At 41.7% G+C, this 15761-nt stretch overlaps 1 protein-coding gene across 1 annotated transcript in view; it reads left to right on the forward strand.

Annotated features, from left to right (window-relative positions):
- Window positions 1-15761, forward strand: part of TAOK1 (TAO kinase 1) — a 107119-nt gene that overhangs the window by 36348 nt on the left and 55010 nt on the right. The window contains exon 2 of the mRNA XM_074974721.1: window positions 6932-7158. Within this exon, the coding sequence (XP_074830822.1) occupies window positions 7027-7158 (132 nt within the window). The 5' untranslated portion in view covers window positions 6932-7026. The remainder of the gene's footprint in view (window positions 1-6931; window positions 7159-15761) is intronic.

Genomic DNA, 15761 nt, shown 5'->3' on the forward strand with positions numbered 1-15761 from the left:
GAATTTGAGCTTTATAAATATGGCACTCTAGGTCATGTACTGTATTAAGGGCTTGTTTTGATTCATAAAAATACATTTTATATACTGTTTTGTGTGTTTAATTCCAATTACTATCCTAATGCAGCTTGACACAAATCATGAGCAAAAAATTAATTCTCTAGGAAATAAGCAATATATTATTCACCATTTTTTAACATACTGAAATTGTACAATTAATAAGAATCTGAAAATATTAAGCTATATAATTGCTTAAGTAAATGTATATAGTTATAGTAAAAAGAAAAGGAGTACTTGTGGCACCTTAGAGACTAACCAATTTATTTGAGCATAAGCTTTCGTGAGCTACAGCTCACTTCATCGGATGCTCAAATAAATTGGTTAGTCTCTAAGGTGCCACAAGTACTCCTTTTCTTTTTGCGAATACAGACTAACACGGCTGTTACTCTGAAACCTATAGTTATAGTGTACCTCGTAGGTAGCAAACAGTTGTACCAAGTCTTGTGTAAAGGCTCTATTTAGTTGTAAAGTAACATGTTTTAATGTTCCTCCCTTGGTGTTCACACCTCAACTGCTAGAAGAGGGTCTCATCCTCCCTGATTGAACTAACCTCGTTATCCCTAGCCTGATTCTTGCTTGCATATTTATACCTGCCTCTGGAAATTTCCACTACATGCATCCGATGAAGTGGGTATTCACCCACAAAAGCTTATGCTCCAATATGTCTGTTAGTCTGTAAGGTGTCACAGGACTCTTTGCCATGTTTTAATGAGTATATCAACCAACAAGAATGCACCTTTCTTTAGAAAAAGACTGAAATAGAAATGGAAAATTTGATTAAAATCAGTTATTTAAATTTAGGCTTTCCACTTGGTGGTTTAAATCATGAATTAAATTGCTGATTTAAATGTCTCCACCCTGGGGGGTAGAGTGTTTGAACTGGTAAACTTGCTGAATCTTGATGTGTGTTGTGACTTCCTGCTTCAGAAAAAGACAAAGGGAAATTAACGTTATAACTTTTTTTTTAAGTGGAAATATTTCATTGTACAAAAAAGCAAAAGACAGCAAGAAGATGTAAAGTTATTTAATGGGTGGAAATTGCATTAGTATGTCTTGGCAATGCTTGTTCGTTTGAACCTTACACAAGGATAGACATAACATCATGTATAAATTTGTAACTGTTGCACTAAAATGAGTTTTTTTGTTTATTTTTATATATATATATAATATATTATATGTACTTTAAATAAAAAGTAGTAATTATGTTCAAGATTCAAGATAGGCAAACTTTCTGAGAATAAAGGAAGAAAATTTCTTTTAAGGTATTTGAAATAGATTAATAGACCTGACGTTTTTGCTGGACCCACTTTAATTTGCCATTTACTATGTGAAGTAAGGCAGCGAAGGAGCCTTACACCACTTCTGTATAAGCTGTCAGCCTGGAGGGAGTTTCAGCACTGGTAAAAAGCCCTGCCTGTTGATGACATTTCACAGGCATACTCAAAAATCATGCCAAGAATGAGAATAGTGGCTAGTTTGAGGGGGACAACCCTGTAATCCGTCTCAGCTCTGTGTATCTAGGGTTCTCATTCTCTCTCTCTTTCTCAGATGCACTATGAAGGGGACATGTGACTTTTGGCCATATTGGTAGGTTTGTCCAAGCCTAGACCCCACTGATTAACAGATGTAAGGGAAAGAGCATTGTGGGATTGCAGCAGTTGCTTTTGAACAACAATGTCCTTTTTGTAAGAATCTGATGCTTTTTAAAAGATGTAACATGACATCATTACAGTTGATCCAAGAAACATTCCTTCAATAATACTGAGTGTGCTGTGGTTATCAGCTCCCTTCCCCCATCTCCTTTCTCTTGCCTCTCTGACTTATGGTTTTTGTCTATTGTTCGGCTCTAGGCTGTAAATGCGAAACAGTTGTCTTTTAATGTCATGTTCTTTTTAGAGCTGTGATCAAATATAATATTGTTGATCCTTTTGCTTTTCTATCACATCTGTTATAAATGAAGTCCATTTCAGGTGTCTACTAAATTGCAGCTAATTCTTGTTCTCTACCGTGTGAAACCTTAAGAGATAAAATTAGATAATACTTAGTCCTGCCTCAGTGCAGGGGACTGGACGAGATGACCTTTCAAGGTCCCACCCAGTCCTACATTTCTGTGATGATAGATAAGATGTAGGCATGACATTCCTGTACATTTGACTCATCTTATTGAGCTACATTTTATATATAATTCCTGTGCTAATCATATGTTTTAATATAAATGAACAGAGAAATTAATAGGTTGACACCAGTGTCACTGTAATGGCACCTGCATAAATACATACTTAAAACACGTTCATAATTATATTTGCACAACAGTTCTTAATTCCATCTAATTTCTTATACTCAATCCATCACTGTGGTATCTGCATGTGTAATTGTTCCTTGGGTGCTGAGAGTGGGCTGTCATGGAAACCCATTTATGGTTATATTACAAATGTTTACAATCCTGGCTATTTGGAGGTACATTATGGAAATCCTGGATTTTCTTGCATCCCATCTCCCAAATACCTCTTAGCTAGACAAGTTGGAGAGTCATGCAGCATTGATAACTAGGTATGTCTTGGCTGTGCTCACACACAATAGTGCTTTCCATGTAGTGGGTCTGGCAGTTGCTTGAAACTAACAAGGATCACGTTGTCTTTGTCAGTTTCACATGCTGCCAGTGGCTAGAGGAAATACTGCTATGCACAAGCGCTTTAAGGCGCATTATTTTTGTCTATAATTTCTATAGGAGTCTCTTCCGGTGCGGGGAACCAATGATTCAACAGAGATCTGGAGATTTGAAGAGAGGTGGGGGTATAGAGACAGAAAAGGAGAAAATTGTGCAGGGATAATGACCTTTAAACATAACACTTAAACTCATATTTACTGTTTTTGTCTGCTATGAAGTTAAAAACCTTCTGTAGGTTTAACATACAAAATGTAAAATGTGGAAGTATAAATTTTGACTAGACAGAACAAAAAGATTTGGAGAAGAAAGGGGATAGTATGTTAGCTGTTTGCCAGTGATATAGTTGTTTTGGTTGGTAACATTTTATGGAGGATTGTGAGAAATTCCCAATGCCAAGGCTTTGTCCTCTCTAGGCGAAAATGTGAGTTTTTAACATGTTAGTGAAAATCCTAGCGTAGACAAGGCAAGTTGTTGTTTTAACTTGTGTTCGCTGGTACATGTAAACCCTAACATGTTAGAACTGCAATTGCCCTGTCTACAATAGGATTTTAACACATTAAAAGTACAGCTTTTTTCCTAGTGTAGACATAGTCCAAAATGACCAATCAATTTTGGATAAATGTAAGGTAAAGCACACTTAAAACACTTCACATATGCTAATGGCTTCTGAACTTTCAGGTTCTTCTGTGGAAAGCTATTGGAGATGGCTCAATGAAAATAGCTTCGTTATTTGCTTATAGCAGTTAAAGAAAACATCAATGCTTGAAGAAAAGGAGTACTTGTGGCACCTTAGAGACTAACCAATTTATTTGAACATAAGTTTTCGTGAGCTACAGCTCACTTCATCGGATGCATACTGTGGAAAGTGTAGAAGATCTTATTATATACACAGAAAGCATGAAACAATACCTCCTCCCACCCCACTCTCCTGCTGGTAATAGCTTATCTAAAGTGATCACTCTCCTTACAATGTGTATGATAATCGAGTTGGGCCATTTCCAGCACAAATCCAGGTTTTCTCACCCACCCACCCACCCACCCACACACACAAACTCACTCTCCTGCTGGTAATAGCTTATCCAAAGTGACCACTCTCCTTACATTGTGTATGATAATCAAGGTGGGCCATTTCCAGCACAAATCCAGGGTTTAACAAGAACGTCTGGGGGGGGGGGAGGAAAAAACAAGGGGAAATAGGCTACCTTGCATAATGACTAAGCCACTCCCAGTCTCTATTCAAGCCTAAGTTAATTGTATCCAATTTGCAAATGAATTTCAATTCAGCAGTTTCTCGCTGGAGTCTGGATTTGAAGTTTTTTTGTCGTAAAATAGCGACTTTCATGTCTGTAATCGCGTGACCAGAGAGATTGAAATGTTCTCCGACTGGTTTATGAATGTTATAATTCTTGACATCTGATTTGTGTCCATTTACTCTTTTACGTAGAGACTGTCCAGTTTGACCAATGTACATGGCAGAGGGGCATTGCTGGCACATGATGGCATATATCACATTGGTGGATGTGCAGGTGAACGAGCCTCTGATAGCGTGGCTGATGTTATTAGGCCCTGTGATGGTGTCCCCTGAATAGATATGTGGACACAGTTGGCAACGGGCTTTGTTGCAAGGATAGATTCCTGGGTTAGTGGTTCTGTTGTGTGGTATGTGGTTGCTGGTGAGTATTTGCTTCAGGTTGGGGGGCTGTCTGTAGGCAAGCACTGGCCTGTCTCCCAAGATTTGTGAGAGTGTTGGGTCATCCTTCAGGATAGGTTGTAGATCCTTAATAAAGCGTTGGAGGGGTTTTAGTTGGGGGCTGAAGGTGACGGCTAGTGGCGTTCTGTTATTTTCTTTGTTAGGCCTGTCCTGTAGTAGGTGACTTCTGGGAACTCTTCTGGCTCTATCAATCTGTTTCTTCACTTCCGCAGGTGGGTACTGTAGTTGTAAGAATGCTTGATAGAGATCTTGTAGGTGTCTGTCTCTGTCTGAGGGGTTGGAGCAAATGCGGTTGTATCGCAGAGCTTGGCTGTAGACGATGGATCGTGTGGTGTGGTCAGGGTGAAAGCTGGAGGCATGTAGGTAGGAATAGCGGTCAGTAGGTTTCCGGTATAGGGTGGTGTTGATGTGACCATTGTTTATTAGCACTGTAGTGTCCAGGAAGTGGATCTCTTGTGTGGACTGGACCAGGCTGAGGTTGATGGTGGGATGGAAATTGTTGAAATCATGGTGGAATTCCTCAAGGGCTTCTTTTCCATGGGTCCAGATGATGATGTCATCAATATAGCGCAAGTAGAGTAGGGGCGTTAGGGGACGAGAGCTGAGGAAGCATTGTTCTAAATCAGCCATAAAAATGTTGGCATACTGTGGGGCCATGCGAGTACCCATAGCAGTGCCGCTGATCTGAAGGTATACATTGTCCCCAAATGTAAAATAGTTATGGGTAAGGACAAAGGCACAAAGTTCAGCCACCAGGTTAGCCGTGACATTATCGGGGATAGTGTTCTTGACGGCTTGTAGTCCACCTTTGTGTGGAATATTGGGGTAGAGGGCTTCTACATCCATAGTGGCCAGGATGTTATCATCAGGAAGATCACCGATGGATTGTAGTTTCCTCAGGAAGTCAGTGGTGTCTCGAAGGTAGCTGGGAGTGCTGGTAGCGTCGGGCCTGAGGAGGGAGTCTACATAGCCAGACAATCCTGCTGTCAGGGTGCCAATGCCTGAGATGATGGGGCACCCAGGATTTCCAGGTTTATGGATCTTGGGTAGTAGATAGAATATCCCAGGTCGGGGCTCCAGGGGTGTGTCCGTGCGGATTTGATCTTGTGCTTTTTCAGGGAGTTTCTTGAGCAAATGCTTTGTGTGTATATAAAAAGATCTTCTACACTTTCCACAGTATGCATCCGATGAAGTGAGCTGTAGCTCACGAAAGCTTATGCTCAAATAAATTGGTTAGTCTCTAAGGTGCCACAAGTCCTCCTTTTCTTTTTGCGAATACAGACTAACACGGCTGTTACTCTGAAACCTATCAGTGCTTGAGTTTGTCTGAAGGGACAGACACGTTACTCTTTCTGATTTTGGTCACCATCTCTCTAAGATGTGGGTTGTGATAGAAAATATCAAGAGCAGGCATATAAGATAGAGGTCTTGAATTTATGTGTCAGAAGAGACTGATAAGGCTGAAGGTATGGGCTTGTCTACAGTTAAAATGCTACAACAGTACAGCTACACTGCTGTAGAGCTTCAATGAAGATGCTACCTATGCCGGTGAGCGGGCTTTTCCCACCGGCGTAGGTAATTCATCTCCTTGAGAGGCGGCAGCTAGCTTGACAGGAGAGTTCTCACATTGATGTAGCGCTGTCTACACTGGGGGTTAGGTCGGATTAGCTGTGTTATTCAGGTGTGTGGATTTTTCACACCCCTGCATGACCTAGATATACTGACCTAATTCTTCTTTTGACCTAGCTGCCACCTCTCGGGGGTTATCTAGGCTGATGGGAGAACCCCTCCAGTTGGTGTAAGTAGTGTCTATGCTGAAGCGCTACAGTGGTACAGTTGCAGCATTTCAAGGGCAGACAAGCCCTTATTTAACTGTGGCAGGAGAAGTGTTCAAGGTGATTTGATGGAAGTATTGAAAATTAGTCACAGTTGATCAGTGCCTCCTTTTTAGCCTGTGGTGTAATAAAAGAAGGTAATACTGAATTAAATTAAGCTAAAGGGCAGTAAGTTTATTACCAAGGAAGGTTCTATAGTTAAGCAGTAGAATTCACTATTACTAGGGGTCATTGAGAGACGTACTGCAGATAATTGTATAACCATTAACATTTGTATCTCTGCAAATGAAAGATCACATGGGGAATTAAGCCTTCATAAGCTGGTCGATTTTTGTATTCCTGGAAGGAATTTTTCCCATTAGATCCCTGCATGACTGGCTAAGTGGATTGTAGGTGGGGTGTTCCCCCCCACCCCCATTTTTTATGTGCCTTCCATAGAGGGATAAGTTGCAGGCCTCTGTTGAAGGCAGGATACCAGACTTACGTAGCAGTTGGACTGATCTGGTATAGCAACTCCTGTGTTAGCATCACTCGTTATGAGTGGCATGCTTAGTCTACAAGAAATTTGGACTCTGCTCATCTGTGGACTTCAGTAATGAGTTGCTTTGCACTGGCTGTGAGATTTGTAATGAGTGATAAGTTGTAATGTTTTTCTTACAGTAATCCATGCTGAAGAGGCCCCATTCATACAGATGAACCAAGGGTTGAGGCAGCTCTTTCAACCCAGATAGTCAGTCGGCTAACTGCCCAGCAGGATGCCATCAACCAGCCGAGCGGGCAGCCTGAAGGACCCAGAAATTGCAGAGCTCTTCTTTAAAGAAGATCCAGAAAAACTCTTCACAGATCTCCGAGAGATTGGCCATGGAAGCTTTGGAGCAGTTTATTTTGTAAGTAATTTGAACAGACAGTTACTTGTGAATATTAGCTGGCTAATTTTTAACGCTGGATATTGCCTTTTTACTACTTATTGAGGAAAATTAACTCGTCTGAAACATTGAGGTTTTTATGGTAGGCTCTTTGGGTGAGGGATGGTGGTCTTGTTATGTGTTTGTACAGTGTCTAGCACGATGGGGCCTCAGTCCCTTGCTAGAGTCCCTAGGTGTTACCACCGTATTAATAAGAAGAAAAGCTGGGTCGGGGTCCATGACTGGTGCTCTTAGGCATGACAGTAATACAAACGATCAGAAGTAGTCAGGGATTTAGTTGCACATTAAAATTGCAGGGCCTAGCAGCAGCAAAGTTTGCAATTGCAAGGCAAAGTACTTGAAAAGAGACCGCTTCCATCATAAATCAAAGAGTGTGTTGCATCAGCAAGTAATCAAGTGTGTGTAGTAAAACGAACTACAGCTACTCTGGCTTGGTTAGCCGGTTAAACTCCTGCTTACCTTTCTGGCAATGTTACTGCCAATAAACTATCTGTCTGCAGCTGAAAAGCCGAGATCCCATCTCTCCATTCCCCAGACCCCACATACTAGTCACAGCACTAACAGGGAACATGTTCACCTGAGGCTCAGTCTTGGGCATGCTCAGTAGTGCACTTCTTCTTGGTCTCACCTGGCTAACATCGTCAAGGCCCATATTTCTGCCACTCTTCATGACTGGCAACTCAGCTCTATTGCTCTGCTCAGCTCCTCTTCATTTCAGCACCTCCCTTCTGACTGGCAGTGCAGTTCTGTTGCTCCATACAGTTCCTTCTCGTCCCCTGCCCCTGAGTGCAGCTCAGTTTTCTTTCTCCATCTGCCACTCAGCCCCTCCGCAGCCATTTTCTCTTGCACTGTGTCACTCAGTCTGCCTCAGCGTCCCCTGCTGTCCTTATCCAACAGACTGGAATCCCAATACTTGTCCATATAACATTTCTATTTGACCTGAGCTTTTGGGGACCAGGATTTTTCCCTGCCTACTCTCTGCTTACATAGCACAACTGAGACATGGGATATCTCTTAGCCTCTTACAGCTACTTCATTTGCAACTTACTGTCTGTTAACCTAAATGCATACTGTGAGACCTTCATTAAAAAGCCATTTTCCGGTGCAAACCTTTTCTCATTTATAATTATAACAGGTGTGGCCAAACCTGTCAGTTTTCTTACAGAGAGCTATTTGTGTCAGTATTTTATGAGCTTCCTATTCATTGTTAATAATTGCAGCAGACCATGTTGGGAACCTTCCAGCACAAATTTAATGCAGCACAGATGAACTAATTAGGAAAAGCTTCTTAATTCTGTTCCTTGCTTAAAATTGTGAGCTGCCACTGCCTGGGAACAGAACGTGTGAGCAAATGTTTTATAATGAAGTAAATGCCACAGGTGAACATTGCTTAATATCGTTAAATTCACTGCAGAGAAAACTGGAGATAGATTTCAGATCAACTCACTTCTCCCCTCTGCCCACTTTTTGACACAATTTTTAAATGTTTTCAACTTCGCTACATATTATTATGGTACAGAAATGTCATAGGGGATGGTTAACCAAAACGAGCACATAGTTAGAGGTCACCTGCATGCTATGTGGTAGGGGTTGCACAAACAGCAAGAAAAGAGGAGCATTCATCACATCAGTATCTCTGTGAACTCCATATTTGTTTCAAGTTAAAAATCATTTAAGGGTTGAATGCCCTTTACCAGGGCACCCTTCAAGCAGCATGACAAGTGCTGCCATGAATTTAAATGGTGGAGAACCCACCCTCCCAAGCTTTTCAACCCTTCTCTTCTCTACACACTCTCTCACTAAACATTATTGTCAGAAAGTTCATTAACAAAGAGGGATTTCTACCTTACTGTGTTCAGATGGTACTTCTGATGCACTGCAGGTAGGAGATTAGACAGTCTTCCTAAAGGACAAAAGGTAAGCTTTGCATGATGCTGCTCAAACGTTAGTATATCATGTGTCTTTTGTTAATAAAGGAGTGTGCCCCGTAGAAGATGTGTGGTATGTTACTGTCTATTATTGTTTTGCATTTTAAGCTTCAACACACAAACTAGACGTGATTACAGTATCTTTTTTGCTCTGGAAAATCTCTTGTAAGAAATTTTATATCTGAAGCTATTTTATAGATAGACATTATGTTACATAAAGCTCTACCCAAAAAGATGAAATGGACCTGGTGGGTGGGGAGAAATTTAAGGTAAAGATTATGTATATGAAGTTAGATTGGGAGGGCATGAATGTCTCATTTCTGATTTTCTTGCTGAACCAGTAATTCCTTACTAAAATAAAAATTATCTTGTGTTCCATCAGCAATATTCAATTCTTGGATAATACACTATTAAAGTGTTCTCTAGTTAAGTTAAATGTAGTTAAAACTTCAAAGGAACATTGCCAAAGCTGCTGTACTTAAAGCATCAGCTTTGTTATGCATTTTGCGTCATAGAATATCAGGGTTGGAAGGGACCTCAGGAGGTCATCTAGTCCAACCCCCTGCTCAAAGCAGGACCAATCCCCAATTAAATCATCCCAGCCAGGGCTTTGTCAAGCCTGACCTTAAAAACTTCTAAGGAAGGAGATTCTACCACCTCCCTAGGTAACGCATTCCAGTGTTTCACCACCCTCCTAGTGAAAAAGTTTTTCCTAATATCCAACCTAAACCTCCCCCACTGCAACTTGAGACCATTGCTCCTTGTCCTGTCATCTTCTACCACTGAGAATAGTCTAGAACCATCCTCTTTGGAACCACCTCTCAGGTAGTTGAAAGCAGCTATCAAATCCCCCCTCATTCTTCTCTTCTGCAGACTAAACAATCCCAGTTCCCTCAGCCTCTCCTCATAAGTCATGTGTTCCAGACCCCTAATCATTTTTGTTGCCCTTCGCTGGACTCTCTCCAATTTATCCACATCCTTCTTGTAGTGTGGGGCCCAAAACTGGACACAGTACTCCAGATGAGGCCTCACCAATGTCGAATAGAGGGGAACGATCACGTCCCTCGATCTGCTCGCTATGCCCCTACTTATACATCCCAAAATGCCATTGGCCTTCTTGGCAACAAGGGCACACTGCTGACTCATATCCAGCTTCTCGTCCACTGTAACCCCTAGGTCCTTTTCCGCAGAACTGCTGCCTAGCCATTCGGTCCCTAGTCTGTAGCTGTGCATTGGGTTCTTCCGTCCTAAGTGCAGGACCCTGCACTTATCCTTATTGAACCTCATCAGGTTTCTTTTGGCCCAATCCTCCAATTTGTCTAGGTCCCTCTGTATCCTATCTCTGCCCTCCAGCGTATCTACCACTCCTCCCAGTTTAGTATCATCCGTAAATTTGCTGAGAGTGCAATCCACACCATCCTCCAGATCATTTATGAAGATATTGAACAACACCAGCCCCAGGACCAACCCCTGGGGCACTCCACTTGACACCGGCTGCCAACTAGACATGGAGCCATTGATCACTACCCGTTGAGCCCGACAATCTAGCCAACTTTCTACCCACCTTATAGTACATTCATCCAGCCCATACTTCTTTAACTTGCTGACAAGAATACTGTGGGAGACCGTGTCAAAAGCTTTGCTAAAGTCAAGAAACAATACATCCACTGCTTTCCCTTCATCCACAGAATCAGTAATCTCATCATAGAAGGCGATTAGATTAGTCAGGCATGACCTTCCCTTGGTGAATCCATGCTGACTGTTCCTGATCACTTTACTCTCGTGTAAGTGCTTCAGGATTGATTCCTTGAGGACCTGCTCCATGATTTTTCCGGGGACTGAGGTGAGGCTGACCAGCCTGTAGTTCCCAGGATCCTCCTCCTTCCCTTTTTTAAAGATTGGCACTACATTAGCCTTTTTCCAGTCATCTGGGACTTCCCCCGTTCGCCACGAGTTTTCAAAGATAATGGCCAATGGCTCTGCAATCACATCCGCCAATTCCTTTAGCACTCTCGGATGCAACTCGTCCGGCCCCATGGACTTGTGCACGTCCAGCTTTTCTAAATAGTCCCTAACCACCTCTTTCTCCACAGAGGGCTGGCCATCTACTCCCCATGTTGCGATGCCCAGCGCAGCAGTCTGGGAGCTGTCCTTGTTAGTAAAGACAGAGGCAAAAAAAGCATTGAGCACATTAGCTTTTTCCACATCCTCTGTCACTAGGTTGCCTCCCTCATTCAGTAAGGGGCCCACACTTTCCTTGGCTTTCTTCTTGTTGCCAACATACCTGAAGAAACCCTTCTTGTTACTCTTGACATCTCTTGATAGCTGCAGCTCCAGGTGCGATTTGGCCCTCCTGATTTCATTCCTACATGCCCGAGCAATATTTTTATATTCTTCCCTGGTCATATGTCCAACCTTCCACTTCTTGTAAGCTTCTTTTTTATGTTTAAGATCCGCTAGGATTTCACCATTAAGCCAAGCTGGTCCCCTGCCATGTTTACTATTCTTTCGACTCATCGGGATGGTTTGTCCCTGTAACCTCAACAGGGATTCCTTGAAATACAGCCAGCTCTCCTGGACTCCTTTCCCCTTCATGTTAGTCCCCCAGGGGATCCTATCCATCCGCTCCCTGAGGGAGTCGAAGTCTGCTTTCCTGAAGTCCAGGGTCCGTATCCTGCTGCTTACCTTTCTTCCCTGTGTCAGGATCCTGAACTCGACCATCTCATGGTCACTGCCTCCCAGATTCCCATCCACTTTTGCTTCCCCCACTAATTTTTCCCTGTTTGTGAGCAGCAGGTCAAGAAAAGCTCCCCCCCTAGTTGGCTCGTCTAGCACTTGCACCAGGAAATTGTCCCCTACGCTTTCCAAAAACTTCCTCTATTGTCTATGCACCGCTGTATTGCTCTCCCAGCAAATATCAGGAAAATTAAAGTCACCCATGAGAACCAGGGCGTGCGATCTAGTAGCTTCTGCGAGTTGCCGGAAGAAAGCCTCATCCACCTCATGCGTCACACGCATGCATCTTGTATCATTGGTCTAGCTACTCCATTCTTGGGAACTTTGATACCTTGCCTTCTCTTGAGGATTGAACACAATGTGCATGTGCATACATGCCTGAAATCTCAAACAAGCCCTGGGTTTTATGATCACCTAATAAATTGGGTGGCATCATAACAATACTGCCTTTGTTTTGGATGTCATATGGATTTTTCCAGGCTAGGGAAGACGTTTCAAAGAAACTGGGAGCCTTTAACTCTCTGGCTTGTTAACCTTCATGGCTCTTTTTTCTTTTCATATTCAGATTCTGGCAGTTATTGACTATTGATGTTAACTTATCAATAATATTTGTGTGTTTAAGGTGGGTGTTGTTTTTTGGGGGAGTTGGTTGTTTTTTTTAGTAAAGAAACTTTTTTTCCCCCCATCTACTTTCTTTGTGTACAGCTTGGTCTGGGAATGTTAATAATAATACACATCTAGGAACTGTTTAGGAACTGGAAAAAGCCATACATCCCCAAAATCTTGCCCTTTGAATTGTATTTTAATTCTGTTTTCCTTTTCTTTATTATACCTCTTACTCCACCCCTTCACCCACATGTCCAAAACCAGGTCTAGATTTCACTCAGATTCATACTCTTTTGATCATCATCTGTGATAATTTATTCTATAGGTCTATTACCTCTACTTTTTATCCTGCTCTCCAAGTTTTAGACCATTGTATAAAGTTTAACTACATTTCCTTTCATTATTTTCATGAACTCTGTTGGCTCACCTCAGGGTATTATCACCCCAGTAATTACAAGGCTTCCTATTACATTTTTGATTTTAGTATCATCTTTGCTGCCCTAATTCTTCATCCTTTTCAGTGCAAGAATAGCCTTTCTTTTATACAGTAACCAGTGCTAGGTAGAGTGCTCCAGAGAGGGCAAGGAGGTGGGTATATTGACTCTTTTTTGTTATGTCTATGTTCCTTCTGCTGCTATAATCTGGTATCTTCTTTGCCCTTTTTCTATTGTAGCTGTTCACCCATTTGATTATTTCAGTGATTCCCTCCTCCCTCACCCAAATAAACCTTAAATCCTTTGTGATAAGTGTGCTAGGTGATTGCTCTATTCAACAGATATTCCCAAGATTTTATTTTCTCCCAGTCTAATTGTTCTACCTTGAATATTTGTCATCTGTCGGGCCAATCACCCAAATAGTCCAAATATTTTAGATGTTTTTTGGAGTATGTGGGGCAAGGGAAGTATTTTTATGGTAGGTTCAGGGTGGTATTTTAAGCACTCTTTTAACCCGCCAGTATCTCTTGCTACATGAAACCCGTGCAGTGTTGTTCTTAATTAGTTTCCTAATTGTGTGTTGAAGGTTTAAGGGTAGTAAACCCAAGCACTACAGGAATATGGACAAACAGAAAGATGATAGCACAACAACAGAATTGCAGCTGGTATGGAAACAAATAAGAATATCGTCAGATGAGTGTAACAGGATGTATTCAAGAGTATAAAGTATAAAACTAAAGCTAGTTTAAAAAACAAAACGTATTTGAATTTTGCCTCCTTGGGATAGAGTCTGGCCTTGTGGTGAAGGTGAAGGGCTGGGAGACCGGAGCCCTGAGTTCTCTTCCTTGCTGTGGTGCTGATTACTTCTGTGATCTTGGGCAAGTCAGTCCCCCACCCACTTTGTAAATGAGGATACTTCTGTCCCTCACAAGTCTGTTGCAAGACTGAGTTGATATTAATTAAGTGCATTGGGATCCTTTGATGGAACCACAATAGAATTTTGTTGTTATATTCCAAGGTCCCAGCCCCAGAGATGCTGTAGATTAGGGGTGAAATCCTGACCCTGTGGAAGTCCATAGGAGTTTCACTGTTGACTTCAGTAGGGCCAGAATTATACCTTCAGTGCCTTCATCAGGTGCACAGGAAGCAGCCATGGCTGAAGTTTGTTACTGATAGTTGGGCTGCCAAAGACTGTTGCAGATGTTCATTTCATTGTGATGCAAAGGGAATTTTCTCAAGAAGGATGGGGATCCAGAGGTTTCTAGATTTTTGCCTGGTCATAGTGTTTTTCTTCTAGTAGATCAGTGTTAGATGTTTGGCTTCCAGGGCACTCTTCAGGAGCCACCTATCCCCGCTTATTCAAAAATCAGGTGTGCTGGTATTTGCTAATATCAAAGCAGGTTCGTCCTTGTCAGTGTTGGTACCTGTAGTTCATTTCAAATAATGAATCCAAATAGGGGATACAAGGGCCCTCTGAAACAGAGTGTATTAATGTTGGCCTGTTAAAATCCACACCTCCAGCAACTCAGTAGTGTTGTGGATAAAAATCTCAGAAAGATAGAGAAAATTGCATGAGCAGAATTATTTCTCAGTTGAATATTTTTCCCAGTTCTCATGAGGTGACAACAGCTCTTTAAATCTTACTTCTTATTTCTGCCTTTTATTTCAATAGAAACGCAGGGCATGTTGTTGCTGTATTTTGGATTGGCAGCAGCCCTCACTTAAAATCTGCTTTGTGCTTAATAAATTACGGCCCTAGCTAATACTAATGGGCATGGTTGTGGCAGAGGCAACAGTTGGGTTTGTGAACAGTTTCCTCTCCCTGGAGAAGATCTAGGAGTTACAGTGTTTAAATTGTACTGGTAAAAAAAATAATTTTTGCATTTTTAATAGTTACCTTAAATAGATTGAAATGTAGACTCAACACTGAAATGTAGCATCCTCAGTTACAGAAAGAAAATGGTAAAAGCTAGTCAGAAGTTCATCATTGAGGTAAGAGGGTTTCAGAATTCACTGTCAACAATGAATGGCAAAGTACCAGAATATGGCTGAGAAACCCCTTTACAAACTCTGGAGTCCTGAATGTAATGAAAGTTCTGGAAGCCTGTGTTTGATAGATTGCAACACTGAGTGATAAGGTCAGATTTGCTAATTTTGTAACCTGAAATTTAACTTGAGTATTCTTTTGTTAACTGTAGCTTGAAATTGCGGCAGGTAAGGTAATTTAGCTTTCTTCATACTTTCACCTTCTACATTGTTGGAGATCCTTCATTGTAAGGCTGCATTGAAATGGCTAGTAGAGTTAGTATTTTAGTACTAGTGTCATTGAAATTCATGACCTACACCGTTATTTTGGCTTTGTGGTCAAGTCAAACACACATGAGAGAGAGGCCCTGAGGAGTTCCCCGCCTCCTTAGCCATGTATGGAACTTTCAGCAGAGGATTGGTTGGGATTTTGTTCTGCTAAACACCACGATGCTCTCCTGTTTGCTTTGAGGCTGTGTGCTGTTCCTTGAGTGTTTCAGGGCCTCTGCTAAAACGTAATGAAAATTAAAACAATAGCTTTACTTCAGAACACATTGGGTTCCCACTGACAGCATTATTATATTGTCCACTCCCTATATTGTCATCTTGTCTTAGTTTAGATTGTAAATTTTCTGAGAACAGGAAATCAGTCTGTAACATGAAGAGCCATTAACGTTTATTGTGCTATACTCATCCTAGGGGTACTTAAGCGATTAGTTGAAGCAATCTCAGCACTGTTAGCAATTATCTTTGAGAACTCATGGAGGACTGGTGAAGTCCCAGAGGAGGAGGAGGGCATATATAGCATCTCTCTTTAAAAGGGGAACAAAGAGGA

Source organism: Natator depressus, chromosome 17 (assembly GCF_965152275.1).
Source record: "Natator depressus isolate rNatDep1 chromosome 17, rNatDep2.hap1, whole genome shotgun sequence".
Taxonomy (NCBI): domain Eukaryota; kingdom Metazoa; phylum Chordata; order Testudines; family Cheloniidae; genus Natator; species Natator depressus.